The sequence below is a fragment of the Coturnix japonica genome, chromosome 1 (assembly GCF_001577835.2).
Source record: "Coturnix japonica isolate 7356 chromosome 1, Coturnix japonica 2.1, whole genome shotgun sequence".
In the NCBI taxonomy this organism is placed as follows: Eukaryota; Metazoa; Chordata; class Aves; order Galliformes; family Phasianidae; genus Coturnix; species Coturnix japonica.
This window is the reverse complement of record NC_029516.1, coordinates 8,049,744-8,068,121: the sequence shown is the minus strand read 5'-3', so window position 1 is coordinate 8,068,121 and position 18,378 is coordinate 8,049,744. Positions and strand designations below refer to the sequence as shown.

At 35.5% G+C, this 18,378-nt stretch overlaps 1 protein-coding gene across 3 annotated transcripts in view; it reads right to left on the bottom strand.

Moving 5' to 3' along the window:
• Positions 1–18,378, bottom strand: part of SEMA3A (semaphorin 3A) — a 241,749-nt gene that overhangs the window by 26,915 nt on the left and 196,456 nt on the right. For all 3 annotated transcript variants that reach the window (XM_015876098.2, XM_015876014.2, XM_015876186.2), the window contains 5 exons: positions 8,746–8,888; positions 7,778–7,892; positions 7,606–7,675; positions 5,950–6,094; positions 1,944–2,163 (listed from right to left, as the gene is read on the bottom strand). In XM_015876098.2, coding sequence (XP_015731584.1) covers positions 1,944–2,163; positions 5,950–6,094; positions 7,606–7,675; positions 7,778–7,892; positions 8,746–8,888 — 693 coding nt within the window. The remainder of the gene's footprint in view (positions 1–1,943; positions 2,164–5,949; positions 6,095–7,605; positions 7,676–7,777; positions 7,893–8,745; positions 8,889–18,378) is intronic.

Genomic DNA, 18,378 nt, shown 5'->3' with positions numbered 1-18,378 from the left:
AAGTTTTTGTGGACAAAAACAGTATTTCAAGAAGTAATAGCACTGTCACAAAACTGTGTTTTTGGTGCTGAAGTCTCTTTTGGTAAGTGCAAATAATAACTTTTCAATATTTTTCTTAAAATTCTTGGATAGAAATAGCAGCAGTTGGATGAGATCAGAAGACTCACCACACATCTGAACACTGGTGGTTTAGAGAACTAAGTGCCTAAATTCCCAGCTCAAAGTTAAAAGCTAGATACTGAAGCTTCTTTACAGAGACACCCCGCCTGGCTGATTTAGATATGAACAGCCATACATAACTGTCCAAAAGTTATATCTCAGATTTAAATAAGTATTCCTACTCTGTCTGAAAACAGACAGGAACTTCTGCATAACTGCTAGTCTTAGTCTACAAAAGTACAATGAACCTCTCTCTGCAAGTACTTATCTCTCACTTGCAGAAACAAAGACATCTTTCTTAGACAGAATGCCAATTCTTCGTGAGATAAATGCCACTTCTTGTGCTCAAGACGCAGACATAAATCAGCTCCTTATGTTTGTTCAGTGTCTTAGCCTCGATGCTGAAGGGCTTGTTTCCTCATGCCACAGCCAAAGAGAGTATTGCCATTAATATTTGTGTGGGCTGAATCATGTCATAGAAGACTTGTTGAAAGGCACAACACACTGCCAATTGTAGATTGCATTAAACCATTTAGCATGTGGTAGAAAAATATAAAAGTTGTGTAAAATCATATGAAACTACTTTTCAATATTTTATGCAAGAACATATTGTAACACTAGTATCTAATAACTCAGTTCACAGCTTTAAAGAGTTGGAGCTCTTTCTGCAGAGCTGCACTTCCTGTAATATATGTTCTGAATTGCCACACATGCAGTGTGTTTATTACACAAAGCTTCATCAGATCTGTTTTCTCATAATGTATTTCAGACATCAACTTGAAAGAGACCTTGAGATTTATTGCCTTGGAAATCTGACCCTAGATCTAGAGTACCAGAACTGTATGTAAGTCAGAAATTGGACTGTTATAAGACAGAGAACCAGACAGATATGTTTCTATGGCAAAGCTGGAAAGAAACAATTGGTCTGAGGATTGTTTTGGTTTGAATTAATGATGTTAATGTCTAATTATTAGCAATTATGTTCAATAAAAGCTTGAAATACTTCTATTCAACAAAATTGAAACCAATTAACAGAAAACTTTCACAGGTGAAGAAGATCCACAGATATGAATCAGTGAAGGTCTATGGAAGCCACTGAAACCAAGCAAGTACATACCAGATAATTCCAGACCACTGTTATTTCTTGTTATTACCTTTCCGGAAAAACTGTATTCTCTTGAGTACGTATTTCTACTTTTGACAAAGTGCCCAATCTGTATCATTCTAGAAGGCTTTGGAAAGGATACCATGATCTTATTTAAAAACCACCTTCTCTTCAAACACTTTTTATGTGCCAGATATCTGCATCTTTGGGAAAATGATGTACTCTTCTGGCTAAAGAGCTTAGAGCAATAGTTGAAATACTTAAATGGCCCACAAGACACTTTTCTTACTTGGAAACTTTCCTCACTCATATTTATGTTTCTTATGATGTGCTTCAAAATGGGTACCTCAAAAACTCAATTTTAATACTAAATTATAATTAATGAGGCAAAATATTTCTAATAAAATTCCCTAATAATAGTAGTTGAGAAGAATGGTTTGATCTTACTCCATCTGGCAATGCTCCTAAAGAATTAAGCAATGCAGGCCGCAGTCTGAACCTGTAACAAATGTATTCAACAAAGGCCTCCCCACACACAGTTTTGAGTTTTGCCCCAGATTTTCATGTGTAAACATTGGAACATAATCCAGCATTCTGTCTTTCAGAATATGAAATTATATCTGGTCTATGCCTTTGTAATGCCTGGAGTTAGACCCAACATAGTTTCAAAACTTCTCACCTGTGCCGATGAACATAACGTCATATTGACCATCTTCTGCATCTACTCGATCTACTACTATCTGTGTGAACTGGTAATCTACATCCGTTTTAATCATGATTGGACGGTTGTTGATGGGGAATACTGGGTTATACATTGCTGGATGACTTCTTGCAAATGTTATAACTTCATCAGGAAGGTCCTTGGTGGAGTCAAAGCCGCCAAATGTTTTACTGGGACACTGAAAATAAAAAGGAAGTGTTTTTCAATTTAAAACCGAAGAATATTAAGATGCATTTTGTCACAATCATTCCAACTTTCATTTTATAAATAATCATGAAAGGGGATCTAATTGTCTCCTGACAGCAAGAGTCAATTTTGCCACTTAAGGTCTGTGATTTTTTATTTTTTTCTATTTCAGATTTAAAACAGCATTGTTAACAGAATATAAATGAACCTTACACATCATTTACTTTTCCCTTATCAGGCATAAAAAGATTTTTGCTCATTTACTGATTTCTATTAATCTTTAATTAGCAGAAGGAACAAATCCTGAATTTTCTAAAATGATTCAGTCTAAAGAAAGCAATTTCAGTATTTGGCTATCTATGCTATAGATAGCTCATCATTTTTGTCACTATTAGTTTCAAAGCATTCTCCTCTGAAGTTGATGGAAATCATTTCCTCTTTTTAGAAATCACTGTCTCAAATGCTGATTTTTAAATCCCTGATTGTTTCAGCAAGTTTATGTAATCCATGCAGTTTTGATAAAATGGCTCCTGTTCTCTCTACAGATACTCTTATTAGTGCAGTTGGCAAAGGGTTTGACTAATCAGACTAAACATGATATCAACAGTACATGTATCTATAAATGAGCTAGACATACTGGGTTCCATATATTGTAAATAGAGAGCATAGGCACAATTTATCCCCACCTTGTTTTCCTGTTGTAATACTGAAGGATGGTGGCTGATCACCACCAATCATCCCTGACTCTTCTGAAAAATTTGTTGTAAGTATTTTATGTGTAATTAGGGGGTTACTTCAAAGTAACTATTTAATAATATGTTATTATTGCTGAAAGGATGAAGAAAATGAACTACAATTATATTACATCACTAATTTGAAGATACCCAGCAAACAACTTACTGTCCCCTACTGATAATCTTTCCACAGGTTTATACTTAAGATATATAAGACTTTGAAACCCCACTACAATGACTGTACTCGCAGCATATATGCACTTGAAATACAAACAGCAGATCTAGATACTTCAAAGTGTTCATATAGTATGTCTTCCAACTATACTAAAAACCTAGACGACACCTCATTAAACCAGAATTCAGACTTTTCAGATGCTCACCAAAAGAAATAACTGTTTTTACTATCACCTTGATCCAATTTATTAATAATTAATCAGAAACGAAGTTAAAAAATCAGTGTTGCCAAAAGGAGTACTTGTTGTACTCAGCCAAGTGATGCTTCAAGCATGTATATGTAAACTGTCAATTTCTGGCAAATTTGTTAGAAAGCAAATTAACTGCATTCTGTTCTATTCTATTCTATTCTATTCTATTCTATTCTATTCTATTCTATTCTATTCTATTCTATTCTATGAAGGGAACACAGGATATTTGATTAACACATATGAAACAGAATAAGCAGAAAATAGGTTAGTTATCTATTGTATTTCATCAACATTTCACAGCCTTTATATTATTATTTTATGTTCTTTCTTTCTGCTGAAGTATAACTGAAATAAAATTAGATATGCTCCTTATAATCATTGGCCAAACAGCTGCCTGTCTGAAAAATTAAATTTTAAATTCTACACTTCAGTTCTAAGTTTGTTTTACATCTTGATTAATATTCTAAATGCAATTCATGCTAATTACTCAGCTTAATTAGATAATGATTAATTGGATAATATATTGAAAGTGCTCTAAGAATAAAAATCACTACGCAAGAACTAAGTATTGTTAACTGCAGCTGGGAAAACAGTGAAAAAATCAGAAAATGAACATTCATTTCCATTTTAAATAAATCCAGTTCAGATGTGTTTCAATTGATTGAATATTTACTTTCGGGCCCATTTTCTAACAAAGGATTTCACCAGCAGCAATCTTGACCAAGGTGTATCTTATGCAGAAAAATCATATAAACCTAACATTAATTCATTTAAATAAGTCTCTTGATTAAAACAACCAGATTATTGCTTCAGTGCTCTACTTTCATGAGAATAAATAAGAAAACCTTTGTGTCCTTATTTCTAAAATCTAAAGTACATTATCTACAATGAACATTAATTCTATCACACATAAGTAAACTGGCTGAAACGAAGAAGAAAAAAAAAAAAGTATTCATTTGCTGTAATCCTTCCTTTGCCAATAGAGTGAAACGAACACAATCAGTAGTTGTGGACCCTTTGGAGTCCAGATTGCTTGCAGAGGAATCTCAGCCCACACAACATCTGAGGAGGACAGTCGTGTCTTTTTTGTCTTAGAACCATAGAATCATAGAACAATTTGGGTTGGAAGGGACCTTAGAGAACATCTTGTGCCAGCCTTTCTGCCACTGGCAATGACAACTCCCACTAGACCAGGCTGCTCATAGCCACCTCCAGGCTGGTCTTGAACACCTCCAAGGGAAGAGATATCCATAGTTTACTTAAGTTGTGATCAGAAAACCGGGAGAAACAGAAAAGACATGATCTCTGATGCTAATGACAAAACTGTTTTTTGACAGCAGTGAGTCTAACGAAAATTATTTATAAATACAACTGTTATGATAAAAGTTGGGGAAATTAGCTTGATCTTGGAATCAACTGAACTCTAGTGTTTAGTATCAGTATCCAGCTTCTGGTTTCCAATATGATATGTCAGGCATTTGATGAGCTAGAGAAAGTAAAATACATTATACCCTAGCTGATTTATTAGAAAAAAACAACAGACTAAAGAAAAAGGTGCATGTCAGTAGGAACGAAAAGAGTTTTGAAGATAGACTCTTGACCCTCTCAGTCTTCTTTTCTCAAGGCTAAACAGACTCAGTTCACTTAGCCATTCTTCATAGGGGAAATGCTCCAGGCCCTTCACCATCTTTGTGGCCCTGTGCTTGATTCTTTCCAAGAGATCCCTGTCTTTTTTGTACTGAGGAGCCCAGAACTAGACACAGTACTCCAGATGAGGCCTTGCCAGGACAGAGTAGAGGGGGAGGATCACCTCCCTCGACCCTATTATTTTTATTTCTATTTATACTTTCATGTATACTGTACTTTATCAACAATAGTGTTCCATTATTTAAACTGGTCAAACTGATTGATAGCAGCTAAGTAGCTATCCCAATGTATTCCAGTATATACAAATCATGCTTTTCTCATAAATGCCCTATCTTTGTAGGTTAGTGGCAAGTTAGTTAGATTACATCAGTTTGGAATTGTAAATATGTGTGCCTTACATACACCAATATTTCAGTCATTCATAAACTGTAAACAGAAGCACAAAGGACATAGAATTAGAAGAAATTTCAGTGGAAGTTATGAAATTTTTGTTGTCTCCTTAATATCCATTTCAGAAATATGTCTTACTCTACCAGACTGGATGTTGCAAACAAGTTAATATTTCTTAAAAGCCAGGCAGATGCTCTGTTTTCTGTTCAGTCTCACCAAGAATGGTTCAGCCAGTATTTGGAACAAGTACAAATTCCAAGGACAGAATAATGCAGTGTAATTTATTACACATTTGACTTTCATCAAATTTCTGCAGCTATTGCTCAAGGTTATGTTGAAAGTAATACAAATGCCAAAATGAAAGCCCAAATGAAACTAGACTACAGATATTGTGGCTTCATCATTTACAAGAAAACCAGTAAATTTTGGACCTAGAGGAATGGTTAATTTTCCCTTCTACCAGTCTGTATCATAATCTTTTTCAGTTTTTGCCTTTGTTCTCAGCTCAAGGGCCGTGTAATGTGTGAAAATATTTCCCATAATTTTCTCTTTTTAGCTTGCTATATTTCTTAGGGTACTTACAGTTCCTGGCCGTGGATATGGAACTCGCCCTTGGTAGGGAACCCACTGATAGTTTGGGCCATCTCTGTGGGCGTAGGGGCCAAGAAATACTCTTCTCACATCAGTCATGCTGTACATACATACTGCTGATCCCTTGAAGATATTACTAAAAATAAAGGGAGAAGAAATCAAATCCAATTCTTTAACTTATCAGTTAGATTAATCAACTGCTAAGCTATGAGATAGTAGCTCATTACTTTCTAATCAGCATGTGCTGATTATCAAAACTCTGACTTGCTTTTGGAACAATTTTACCACACCTCTTGTGAAAGTTCAGCAAAACCAATATGATCTCCCCGACACGGTGATAAGCAGGGGGCTGTTATTCAACTATTTAAAAACATATTATCTTCACAAAGCCAAAGCCCCTATTAGTGTGACTGCCCATATAGGACTGTTCAGTTCTTTCCTAAAATTCACATTTTTCAATGTTTTATATTGAAGTTGCTTTCATCATTTGGGCAGCACACACACAAACTTCAGTGTTGCTTCTTACCTTGAAATTTCTTACAGGAGACAGCAAGTACTTGTAAATCTCCCTCTTCTATGCCTGGTTATCACTTGCAACATTCTTTATGTATAGAGACTAAAACTTTTGTCCTTCACAGATAAATGCAGTAACGTTCTGTGCTCCCTATCCTGCAAACCTTCCCCAGGGTAAAGCTACAAATGAAATTTTGTTCTTGATGAAAACACAATGAAACCTAAACAGTCAAGTCACAGTTTACATGATCCAACAACAGAACTTGCAAGATTTTTTAAACTTTTCAGATTTAAACAATACTTCTTACTAATACCTCCCCAATAAGTCAGTTTCTCACACCTCAGATTTCCTACTTTACTCTTCCCCTCAAAAATCTTATTTCTGCTTATGTTATTTCTCATGTCTGTGTGGCTAAAACTCATAGAATCAAAGAATTATAAGGGTTGGGAGGGACCTCAGAAGATCAAGTCCGACCCCTCCGCTAAATCAAGTTTCCTTCAATTGGTTACACAGGAAAGCATCCAGGAAGGTGCTGAATATCTTCAAAGAATGATTATTCACATCTTCTCCAGGCATATTGCTCCAATGCTCCTTAACACACTGTAAAGATGTTTTTCCTCATGTTCATATGGAATTTCCTACATTATAGTTTGTAAATGTTGTCCCTTGTCTTGTCACTGTCACCACTGAACAGGGCCACTTGAGTCTCATCCTTTAGATGATTATAAGCATTCCTCCCTGAGTCTTCACCAGACTGAAGAGCCCCAGGTTTGCCAGCCTTTCCACACAAGGGAGATTCTCCAGGCCCCTACTCAACTTTCTAGCCCTTCATTGGACTCTTTCTAGAAGTTCCCCATCTTTCCTGAACTGAGGAGCCCAGTTTTGATCTCCACTATTAAAAGGCAGTTCAACAGAAAGAGCAGCCTGAGGAACTGTAAGTCTTTGTGTTACTAGCTTTAGAACAACAATGTACATTACCCATAAGAAACTTAATTCATTACTTCTCACTGCCACTGACATCTCAGTTCAAAGGTTAAGAAAATTTTGTGTTCCCTAAAAACATTTTTAACAAAGGGCCCTCTTTAAAACAAGCAGCCATCCAAGTTTCTATGCAAGTAAAATACATTCCATACCTAGAAGTTGTAAACACTCCATACACTATTGGATTTTTAGGGTCCTTTGAGTTCATTAGGAACACGTCCTCTGTAAACAATAAAAAGAGATAAAAAAGAAAATTGAGTGAAATTCTGTATGGACAATACCAGTAAATATTTTTTTATATTCAAAGCCATTTCTGACACTTACGTAGTTCATCAAAGTGTGTGTCGATACCATTGGGTCCTGGTACAGAACAAATCAGACGTGCTTTGAGGAAAGTTGTCCATTTGTTAACAAGGCTCCTGTGTCCACCGAAGTCATTCTAATAATAAAAGTATTTTGTATTAGTACTTTTTAACAATCTTTGCATGCAGAATGAATAGAAGGCGGGTAAAGTATATTAAATAATTGCAAGATGTTGCCTATACGAAACAGAGAAAATAATTCAATATTTATATTAAAGAGCATTATAATGTTGCCAATGACATTAATTCTAAATTACATGGTGGGACTAGCTGTATAGCTGCAAAACATCTGAGTAGAAGCACATCAAGGATCTCAAAATTATGGAGGAAATGGTTTTCAAGAAGCTATGGTTTGAGGGATAAATTGAAATTGTGCCTATAGTTTAACATAGAATTTTACTGTGAACCTTTTACATACCAAAGTTGCAACAAATTATGAATATCTTTTAATTTGTAGAAATCTTTCTTAAAGTCTATCAGAAAATGTTTGGACATTTATCAGCGTGGGTGGATGATTCAGTATGCAATCCTTAAGAGTCTTCTGGATTGTTGCCCATTTCTACAGCTAAAGTAGACAGTCAATACGCAGAATCTTCCTTATGCTCTTGTTTTAAGAGTTTTTATTAATATGGAAATGGAAAAGTATTAATATTTACTTAAAATTAAATTCTTCAAATGTTGTTGGCCTATCTAGAATTATTTCTTTTCCTGTAACAGATTTTGTCTTTTGCAGAAACATTCTGAACCTCAGCAGATGAACATGATTTAAAAAATAAAAAACAAACAAACAAACAAAAAAAACCAACACCACAAAGTGACTATCAGTCTGGATGATCTTTGACTCATTGTAGTGTCACAGATAACACTGAATAGTTTACAGTCAAGAAAATTCTCAGACTGCCCCATCACACAAAGATGTCATCATTTTACCTTACAGATCTGCCCTATTCTGGCATGAGTGGCTTTTCCAGTATGCTCTCCGTCAATTGCATTTTCACGGAAGAAGAAATAGATTTTGTCATCTTCTGGATTATCACTTTCAGGTATCAGGTGAACACTAATAAATCTGGGATCTGAAAGACAGTGTCATTATGCATGTTTCTACTCCATGCATTAAATCATTTGACTTCTTTACATGAACTGTATGACCTTACATTTCAGGAATCAATCTTTGCATCATATAACAAGTATATCTGAATAAAGTACATACTTACCTTTAGGAGGTGACAGATGTTTATATTTCTCTTACCTCTAAAACAATGAAAAGTTCGTCACAGACATTTAATGAGCAGCCGTTAACCTTTTCATTAGAGTAACTAAATATCTGTGGAATCTCCTTAAAAACTGGTACAGTGTGGTTTCCTAATTCTATATATATATTACAGATATTTTTGTTTATTTGGATATTTTGACTTTTGATCAATAACCAAAAAGAACAATATTGAAACAGTGTGATGTTCCTAGCTTATTAAAAAATAAATAAATAAATAAATAATAAAAACAAAGTATTAATGTCTTAATGTTCAAAAACTGGAATGAAAGTACATCCACAAATGAACATATATAAAATGCACACAATGATTAGTTATTTAAGAAGAAAAGTAGTCAGCAGTTTTGGGAGAAAAGTTTGTAGAACTCATTAAAGAAAATTCATACCAGTGGTGAATCTGGTTTATCACTGTATTTTACAGAGATACATCAGCTGGTATCTTTCACAATATTTGGAAAAAAGAAGGCATATAAACCCCAACGGATTTACCAATCTATTTTATAATCATTTTAAATCATTCTGGGATAATTAAGTATGAACTATATTTAACCAGTTAAAGAACCCTGTTTCTCTGTGAAATTATAAGCTATTTTAACATCGTGCAATAACATCTTCTCAATATATGTTTATTCCCATATAATCATGGAAATAATGAACTTTATTTTGTTTTGCCAGTTTGCACTATCAGTCCAATGAACCTTATGCCTTAATAAGGATGGCAGTGTTTGTAAGCAACGTATTTTATATATTTATATATATGGATGCATGTATTTAGCTGTGTCTGTTATACAATTGGATCTTACTTTTTCTTTTATTTGTATAACTACTACACTGGAAATATCCTGAGTGTTCAAGATGAGAGTCAGGTGAATTCCTAGATAGGTAGCTTTAACAGTGCTCTTTGTTGACTTTTCTTTTGTGCCCAGGAAAGCTGCCAGATCACTGGAGGTGCTCAAGGCCAGATTGGATGGGGCCCTGGATTACCTGGTCTTGTGGATAGCAACGCTGTCCATAGCAGAGGGTTGGAACTAGACGATATTTGAGGACTCTTCCAACTCAAGACATTCTATGATTCTACAATTCTTTTTTATTAATTCTTAAAATTCATTATGGATTTGACTGCTTCTAAACAATAAATTGAAATTTTCATAGAACAATGTGTGTCATAACCCTAGAATTTCACTGTTCTTTGGTAAAGCTCAGTTCACAGCTATCATTTTAAATGTGAAGATAGGTCTGTTTTCATCATTGTTTTCCTCATGGTTTTTTACTACATCATTCATCGAGAATAATTTAATTTGTCATTTGATTGCTTAGCTACCCAGTTGCATAAGATCCTTTTGTAATTCGTCACAGACTTCCTTTGTCTCACTGTACTGAATAACTTAGTATCGTGTGAAAACTTTCTCATCTTGCTGTTTAACCTCCTTTTCAGGTTATTTATGAACACGTTGAACAACAGGGGCCACAGAGCAGACCTCTGTGGAATTACATCTATTACCTATTGTCTATTAAAATAAATCTTTTTGGACAAATAAAAGCAACAAAAGTCTGTGATCAACTTAAACTCTGCACCCCACAAACAAGAACTCAAGATACTAAATTTCCTTTATTTATCTATAGTTTACTTAGTTCCTTTCAGTTGACTCTGCCACAAGGCTTAAGATGAATTGTATCATTGCAACGTGGTTAATATCATGGATATTTTTCATATGCTCTATCACAAGAAACATACATCTACATTCTGAAAATCTCTGCCTGGCAGCCTAAGGAATGATTCATCAAGGAAAGAAGTCACCCAGACATTGGTCTTGTCTACTGAATATGAAGAACTTCTGATCTGAACATGCATAGTTACTTTTACAATCTGAAGGTCCTAGTGAAAGAGGTAAAAAAATACATTCAAACAAAATCTAAATGCATTCCCCAAATGTTTGAATGATTTGTCTCCAGCACAATGGGTTTTGTAAATCACAAGATATCGAATTCTAACATAAATCACTATGTTATCAGGCATCAAAATTCTAACTTACACTGCCTTGCGATGAGCCCATGGGGAGTCCCATTTGAGTCAATGCTATTGCTGATATAGTAAGGGTTATATAAACTTGCCCTAGGTTAGCATATTATTATTATTTTCTTTACGTCTCATAATTTTACAAGTGAAACTAGAACAGTAAGAAAGCCTAGTGTTACATAAATACAAGAATTGTAGAAAAAATAATAAGAGATTGCAAATATGCATCTAGCAGACTGGTAGCAGAAGAGAGGGGCTGTGAAGAAGGTAGATACAATTAAGGTCATATGCAAAGCACGTGTGAATGTGTTTTGTACATATTCCTTAGCAGTGTTCATCAGGGAGGGATTCAGATTTTCAATTAGTGATTAGTAATCCTAACTACATCTTTGAAAATAAAATACTTATATAGCCACATATTAGAACAGTACACCATGGAATATTTTCTGTGTTTCTTATTGCACAAACCACACGTTACATTTCCATCTGGTTAAATCAATATGTTTTAATCAATGAAAGAATGGTTCTCCATGTAATACAGCCTTTGTTCTTGTTACTTAGCTTTTTGTTTGTTTGTTCTTTTTCTCACCCTCTTCCATATTACACATTGTGTCTATGTAATGAATCAAATAAAGGGAGAGCAGGCTATAGGTGTTCTGACTCATATAAACATAGATTAAATTCTATTCAGAATGAATGTAATGATCATGTAAGAACTGTCATGATTGTGTGTGTACATCTTTGCAGAGGGGATTTAGTAGGTTCTTCAGATGAGATGTGGGGCAGTGTAAGCTAGTGATCTGTAGCATGTCCTCTACTGTTTCATTGTCTGAGGATCTGCTTGACCTGTCTGAGGCTTGATGCACACTGGCATTTTACTCTAGGTCTTCAGACCATGCTTACAACTAACTGTTCAAGGCCACGAGGAATCAATCAGCCAGATGTCTGGCAGTCACGCAACACAGTACTCTCCATGGACTGTATAGTGTTTTTGAATTGCGTTTCTTTAATGAAATGAAGGGAGATGTTGTCCACAGCTGAGAGACTTATGCTTGGCTCTCCTAATTGCTCAACCATGCAGCAGAAGAAAGAATGTTATCCATGAGGGTATATGTTCAAATATTGAGACTGCATGGCCTTACATTGCAAAATTAAACAAGTTCAGTATCAGGAGCTCCCCATGAGGATTTTAAAATGGTTCTGTCAGGACTGACCTATTTCATACATTCATCATAGCTACCTAAGAAGTGCTATTTTATTGAATAGAAAGGTTTATTGAATAGAAGTGGGACTTTTATCCAAAACCACTGACGACAATTGCAAACTCAGTGTACTGTGGGTGTTCTGAGTAAATAGGATGACTTCAAATTTCTGTTCATGAACTATAGGGTATTTTGAGACTCTAAAACTGCCTCAAATCAGTGGAACACTCAGAAAATCCATCACAATATTTCAACATATTCTTGCTTAAAATGATTGTCCTGTTGGCTAGATGTCCCGAAAGCATGTTTTGTTAAAATGAATTTAAGAAATAATTTGACAGCAAATAATCTGCAGTGATTCATTGCTTTAAAAAAGCACATAACCATATAATGTGGAAGAGTGCTTTAAAAAACAGCACACATCAAACAAACATGTCTGAAACATGTTTAAGCATGATCAAAGGAGAAACAAAGCCGTGGCATAAACATGATCAAAATAAAACTGCAGCTAAAAGCATTTCTCTGATCTTGCAGCCAGTGTGAACAAGCTAAAAATAAAAAATTGTATTTTGATTTAAAGCAATCAGCATCAAGAAGCAGATTATTAAAGCACACACCTTTCTCAGCCTCCTTTAACCAATTGTCCTGACTGTAGAGCTATTTCTCAGCTCCCACATGTCACCTTCCTAGCGCCACTTTTTCTGTGCCCTTCTGCAATTACCAATTCTGCAGACATTTCATTGGCAGCAGCCCATTAAACTGTCCTTCATGAAAAATCTGGCTCTTTATGAAAACGACACCTTGGTCCAGCTGCCTCTATGATTTATACGCCATTGTTTGCTTAGTTAAGTAATGAAAATGTGTTTTGCTTGTTTCAGCACTTTGGGTTCAGAAAAAGCTAAGGAAAATCAATTTGCATTTGTTCTTTTATAAATGTTACTCTTTACCAGCAACAATCATGCAAACATACACACTGATAGGAAGAAACAGAAAAAAAAAAAACAGAAATTGGATTTCTAATAGAATTGTATTAGCATTTTAATGAAGATATATAAACTGGAAGGCATAGAAATTGCTTTTAACTGTCAAGATTGAGCCAGCTGAGGGAACAGAAGCTCGGGTCATCTCTTCATCATTTGGCAGGAACAAAAGGTCAGTTCTCTCAGGAAATGTTTTATAAAGAGTTTGAACTGGATGCCCCTATTATTGTATAGTTGTGGTCAAAATGACTAATTTACCAGTTCACAGAAAGAAACTAGGGAAATTTTATGCTCAGTAGAATTGAAATTGCCATAATTTAATGAAAATTACTGGAGGATGACTAGGACCCCAAGGAGAAAAACAGTGCTAGGGACTCTGAAATTAAAATTTAACAAAAAGAAGAAATAGACATTTACTCAGGACTTCATAAATAGTTGCAGTGCCTCTCCACTGAGACCCAGCAAAGTCAGAGAAGCAAACACTGTCCTCAGAAAATCTGATCTTGAAATCATAGCAAGCTCCACTACCCACAGAGAGAAGGACTTATAGCATCAGTCACAGATGCTATGTGTAAGTTCAGAGCCATGGGTAAGTTCACCAGAGGACAAAGCTTTTGATATATGCTGATGAGAGAACTAAATTGCTTTGAGGTTTTAGTCACTCAACTGTAGTACACAAAACACTGAAGCATCCAAAGCTCTTCTTCCAAAATCTGCTCATTTTAATTCTTCCACTTTCACATATCTCTTGTAAGCAACAAGGCAGGCAATCAAAGCTGAGATCTCATAGATTCACAGTTCAGAATAAAGCTCCTCAGCAACAGTGCTGGCATCAGACCACATCCTCAAAGTGGGAGTGCTCTCTGCACAAGGGATAACTTCGGACTGCTATGGAGCTAATAGTATGGCTTTATGGTAACTTGCATTCAGCCTCTGACACAGAAAGTAAAAGCAAGGAGAGACCACAGAGCAGATGTGATTTAAATACAGTGTTCCCAAAGCCATGGGCAGGTGGAGGTGGCACTCCAATAATCTGCGATTAAGATCATATCAGCTTCTACCGGGTAAGAAACACTATAGTTACTCACTGGTGTAGCAATGGAAATTCTAATCAGAAAGTTTTAAAGGTTCATAACATTTATCACATGGTACTTTTTTTTCTGAGTCAAGCCAGTCAGATAGTTAAGAACTACAATCTTCTAATAATGCTGATACTATTATCTGTAATTGATTTGGATGCCCCCCTTATATCTTAAAACAAAAAACAACAACAACAAAACACTGTCTAGTGAAAGTGACTGATGATACCGTTGGATTATCATAAGGGCTAAGAAATTAAAGGTTGAGATAAGGCTTCCTGTAATTTCTATTCATTATGAAACAGGGTACAGGCAAAAGCTAACTGGAAGGTAGATACAACAAATAAATAAATAAATATTCACCGTGCTTTTACTCATGCAAATTCAACGCCAGGAATCTTGTCCTTATGGTTTCTCACTGCTTTGAATGTGAGTGTCACTACTGCTACTGTGTCAAGTGATTTCAAGAAGAGCATAGTTTTAATTTATGGTACTTAGCATCTCCATATGTAAACGAGGCCTTGAGTATCTGACAAGGCTTAAATCACCAGCCAATGCTACTACTCCAATATATACATATAATATTTCTTGTGACTAATATTTTGGCTTACACAAGATGGGGGAAGAAGAAAATGATGCAATAATCAGTTTCTGAAGCCTTTGTTCTAAAGAGATGGCAATGGTTTTGAGTCCATGGAATGTTTAATGATACGGTGAAGAAAAGTGAATGCAACAATTCAGTAAAATTATAGCTTAATTCTCAACATATATTAGATTTCTCTCAAAACAATGGTTATGATTTACCCACCCTATTTAGTTTAAAAGAGGTGATTCTTATCTCCTTACAGAACAGCAACCAAAATTAACACCTCTTTTCCATTGCTGACTATGTTTTGAGGTGTTATATATCTGTCAACACCGTTAATTTTAAACTGTTGTACTTGTCCCCCATATAAAATAATTGGGAAACTGAGAAAACTACTGTCCTTCACAGAACAGAAAGATTTGAAGCACATTGTATCCATATACAAATAATTTAATCTGACTAGATGATGTTAGAAGAGGAAATGATGAAAGTTTCAGCTAAGAACTTGTTTCTTAGCCCTCAGTTATTTTTCTTTTCTTAACATTGTTACTTGGAAATTAAAATACTGGAAAGTCTGTGCTTAATTCTGTAACCTCCATCTTCAGAGCTCTGGCTTAGTGACAAAAACAATAGTCTTTATGTAAAGAAGTGATATATTAAGGGAGGAAGTGGAGTAAGGAGACAATGAAGGAAAAAGATTTTTCTAATTCGAGTGCCATGTACTTTGACAATCAGAGTATTGCAATGGCTATGTCTTTGGTAAAATCTGAGGATTCACAGGTAAAGAACGAGTCACTGTGGATGCCTGAGCAGATGACTCAAACTCAAAACAACAAACCTTTTTCATTGAACTCATGATTTTCTCAGACCTTCCTAAATATGTGATTGCCTTAATGCAATAATCTTTCTCTTCATAACTTGGAAATTACAAATTGCGGGAAAGTGTTCCCTTGCTGTTAAAAAAGACCCTACTAATGAGTCTGTTCTTTTTTTATATCCCCCCTTTAGATACTGAAAGGCGACTCTCAGGTCTCCCTGTAGCCTTCTCTTCTCGAGGCTGAACAGCCCCAGCTCTTTCAGACTGTCCTAAGAGGGGAGGTGGATCATTTTTGTGGCTCTACCCTGGATGTGCTCCCTCATTCTATGTGAGGAATAGCTGGGAATTAACAGGGCAACCACATGTCACTGAAGGGAAAGTCAGACAGCCATCATCAGCACAACTGGCAAAGCATGAAACCTTAAACTGAACACCAGAAATTTGACAAGTGTCTTTAGCCTCTGTATGTCTCCTTGGGCTTAAACTCTTAAAATGTCAGCTCCATGCACTGCTCAGCTCTGTCACCAGCAGCACCATTCATCCATATATGTATTTCTTTATTTTTCTGCCTACATCACGAACCCCTATGGGTTGACATGGCCCCTATGTCAAAAATAATCTATTTTCAAAATATGAAGAAAACATCCAGAATTTGTACTGCCAGGTTCAATTTGAAGTGTGTGAAAGGGGTCTTATAACTGTAAAAACAATTTCTTCCTAGACGTCATTTAAAAAAAAATAGACAGGACTCTGCCATCATCTCCTCTCACAGTGAGGGACAATCAGTCATCAGGAAATGATCCTCAGTCTGAGCCAGTTCCCAAGCACCGATCCAGCAGAGAATGTTCCTGTAGCCATTTCCTACCTTTCCAGTCTCCTAGAATTTGATTTCTTAGCTAAATTCTTTAGATGTGACCAAAAAGTAATGTCATTTTTGTCAAACTATGAAAAAGATTTTGTTGTTATTACTAACTTTCACAGCTAGTGCAAAGCAACTTGACATAAAATCCTTTAATGTAAGATTAATGAGGGATGGCAGCAAAGACTGGAAAAAGTACTGGGTGAATGACTGTTTTTAATTGATCTGTCAGTGCAGCATAACAACGTGAAATACAGCAAGGCGTCTGTAAGCGGAAGCAAAACCCCTCAGCACAATTTGAAGTATTCAGTGTGATAACATCAGATATGACAACCTTTTCCAGTAGTCATGTGAGGAAAATAAGTGATTCCAGTTTAGCTTCAGTCAACATAAGGAATTAATAGCATTTACACTGAAGTAATGTACTAATTTATCAATGACACAAAACTTGGATCTGTTATCAGTCAATGAACACCAAACAAAAAACAACAAGTGAATAAATAAGACAAAGTATTTGATAGTGCATGTGTGCTTAAAACCAAGGAGATGCTTGAAATAGCAAAAATGTGCAAAGTTACTATTTGCACTGCTCTGTAAGAGAATTGTTCAGTTCAAATGCTGTTTGATTGGTACATACTTTCTTACTTTTATTCCATAAAATGAAACTCCATCTTTTTATTTATTTATTTTTTTTTCTTTTTCTCTAAATTCCCTGTTAGCATTTCAGAAATATTTGATGCAATTACTGCATTTTCTACGAATGAAAAACATCTTGGTGTGACATTGCATCAGTCTCACAGTGTCAGTATTATTGAAGGCAGTGAGAGAAGAATTGCCGCACACATGTTTATGATACATAAACAGCAGGGAGAAGAATTAGCAGGAAGTTTAGCAAAAGTATTTAAATAGTAATAAAAGAATGAAATGTAGGAAAAAAATATTCAGTAATGAACAGGAAACTGCGGAATATGTTTAAGTAATGTTTTCTACCAGCAGAGGTCTGGCAAAATAAATAAATAAATAAATAAACAAATGGAAAAAGTATGTCTAATACAAAGTTCTGCTGTAATGACAAGCCATTTTAAGAAGATTCACTAATTCATAGAAAATGGTTTTGCACTTTTCCCTCTCATGGATGTTTTTCTGCCCTTAGCATGATCAGAGAAACTGAATAGGAAACAAAGGTTGAAGGAATGAGTGAGTGACGAGATCTGTGCTCTGTGACCAAGCTTTCACAGCATGGAAAACACACAGTATCACAGTATCACAGACTTGTGCGAGTTGGAAGGGACCTTAGAGATCATCGAGTCCAACCCCTGGTATTCGAGCCTCTGTGTAGCAGAGCGGCACTTCTACCACTTGTGCCACAGGGGGGATTCAAACCCGGGCCTCCAGTGTTGCAAAGTGGCGTCCTTAACCACTGCGCCACCGGAGGCACACACACACTATCAGAGAAATCAAGAAATACAAAATAATAAATAGATAGATAGATAGATAGATAGATAGATAGATAGATAGATAGATAGATAGATAGATAGATGCATTTTTGTTTACTTTGTTCATTTGATTAATTATTTGTGTGTGGTTTGGGAATTACCAGTATGCTTTTGAGACCTGCAATTATGTGTAAAATGTAGATAGTGGCAGTTCTACTTGCTGGATGTACTGACACTATACTGGGCCATCACTTCCATACGTGAGAAGATACTGATAATTATGAACAAGGTCTGCTATATTTTCTTCCTTTTTTTCA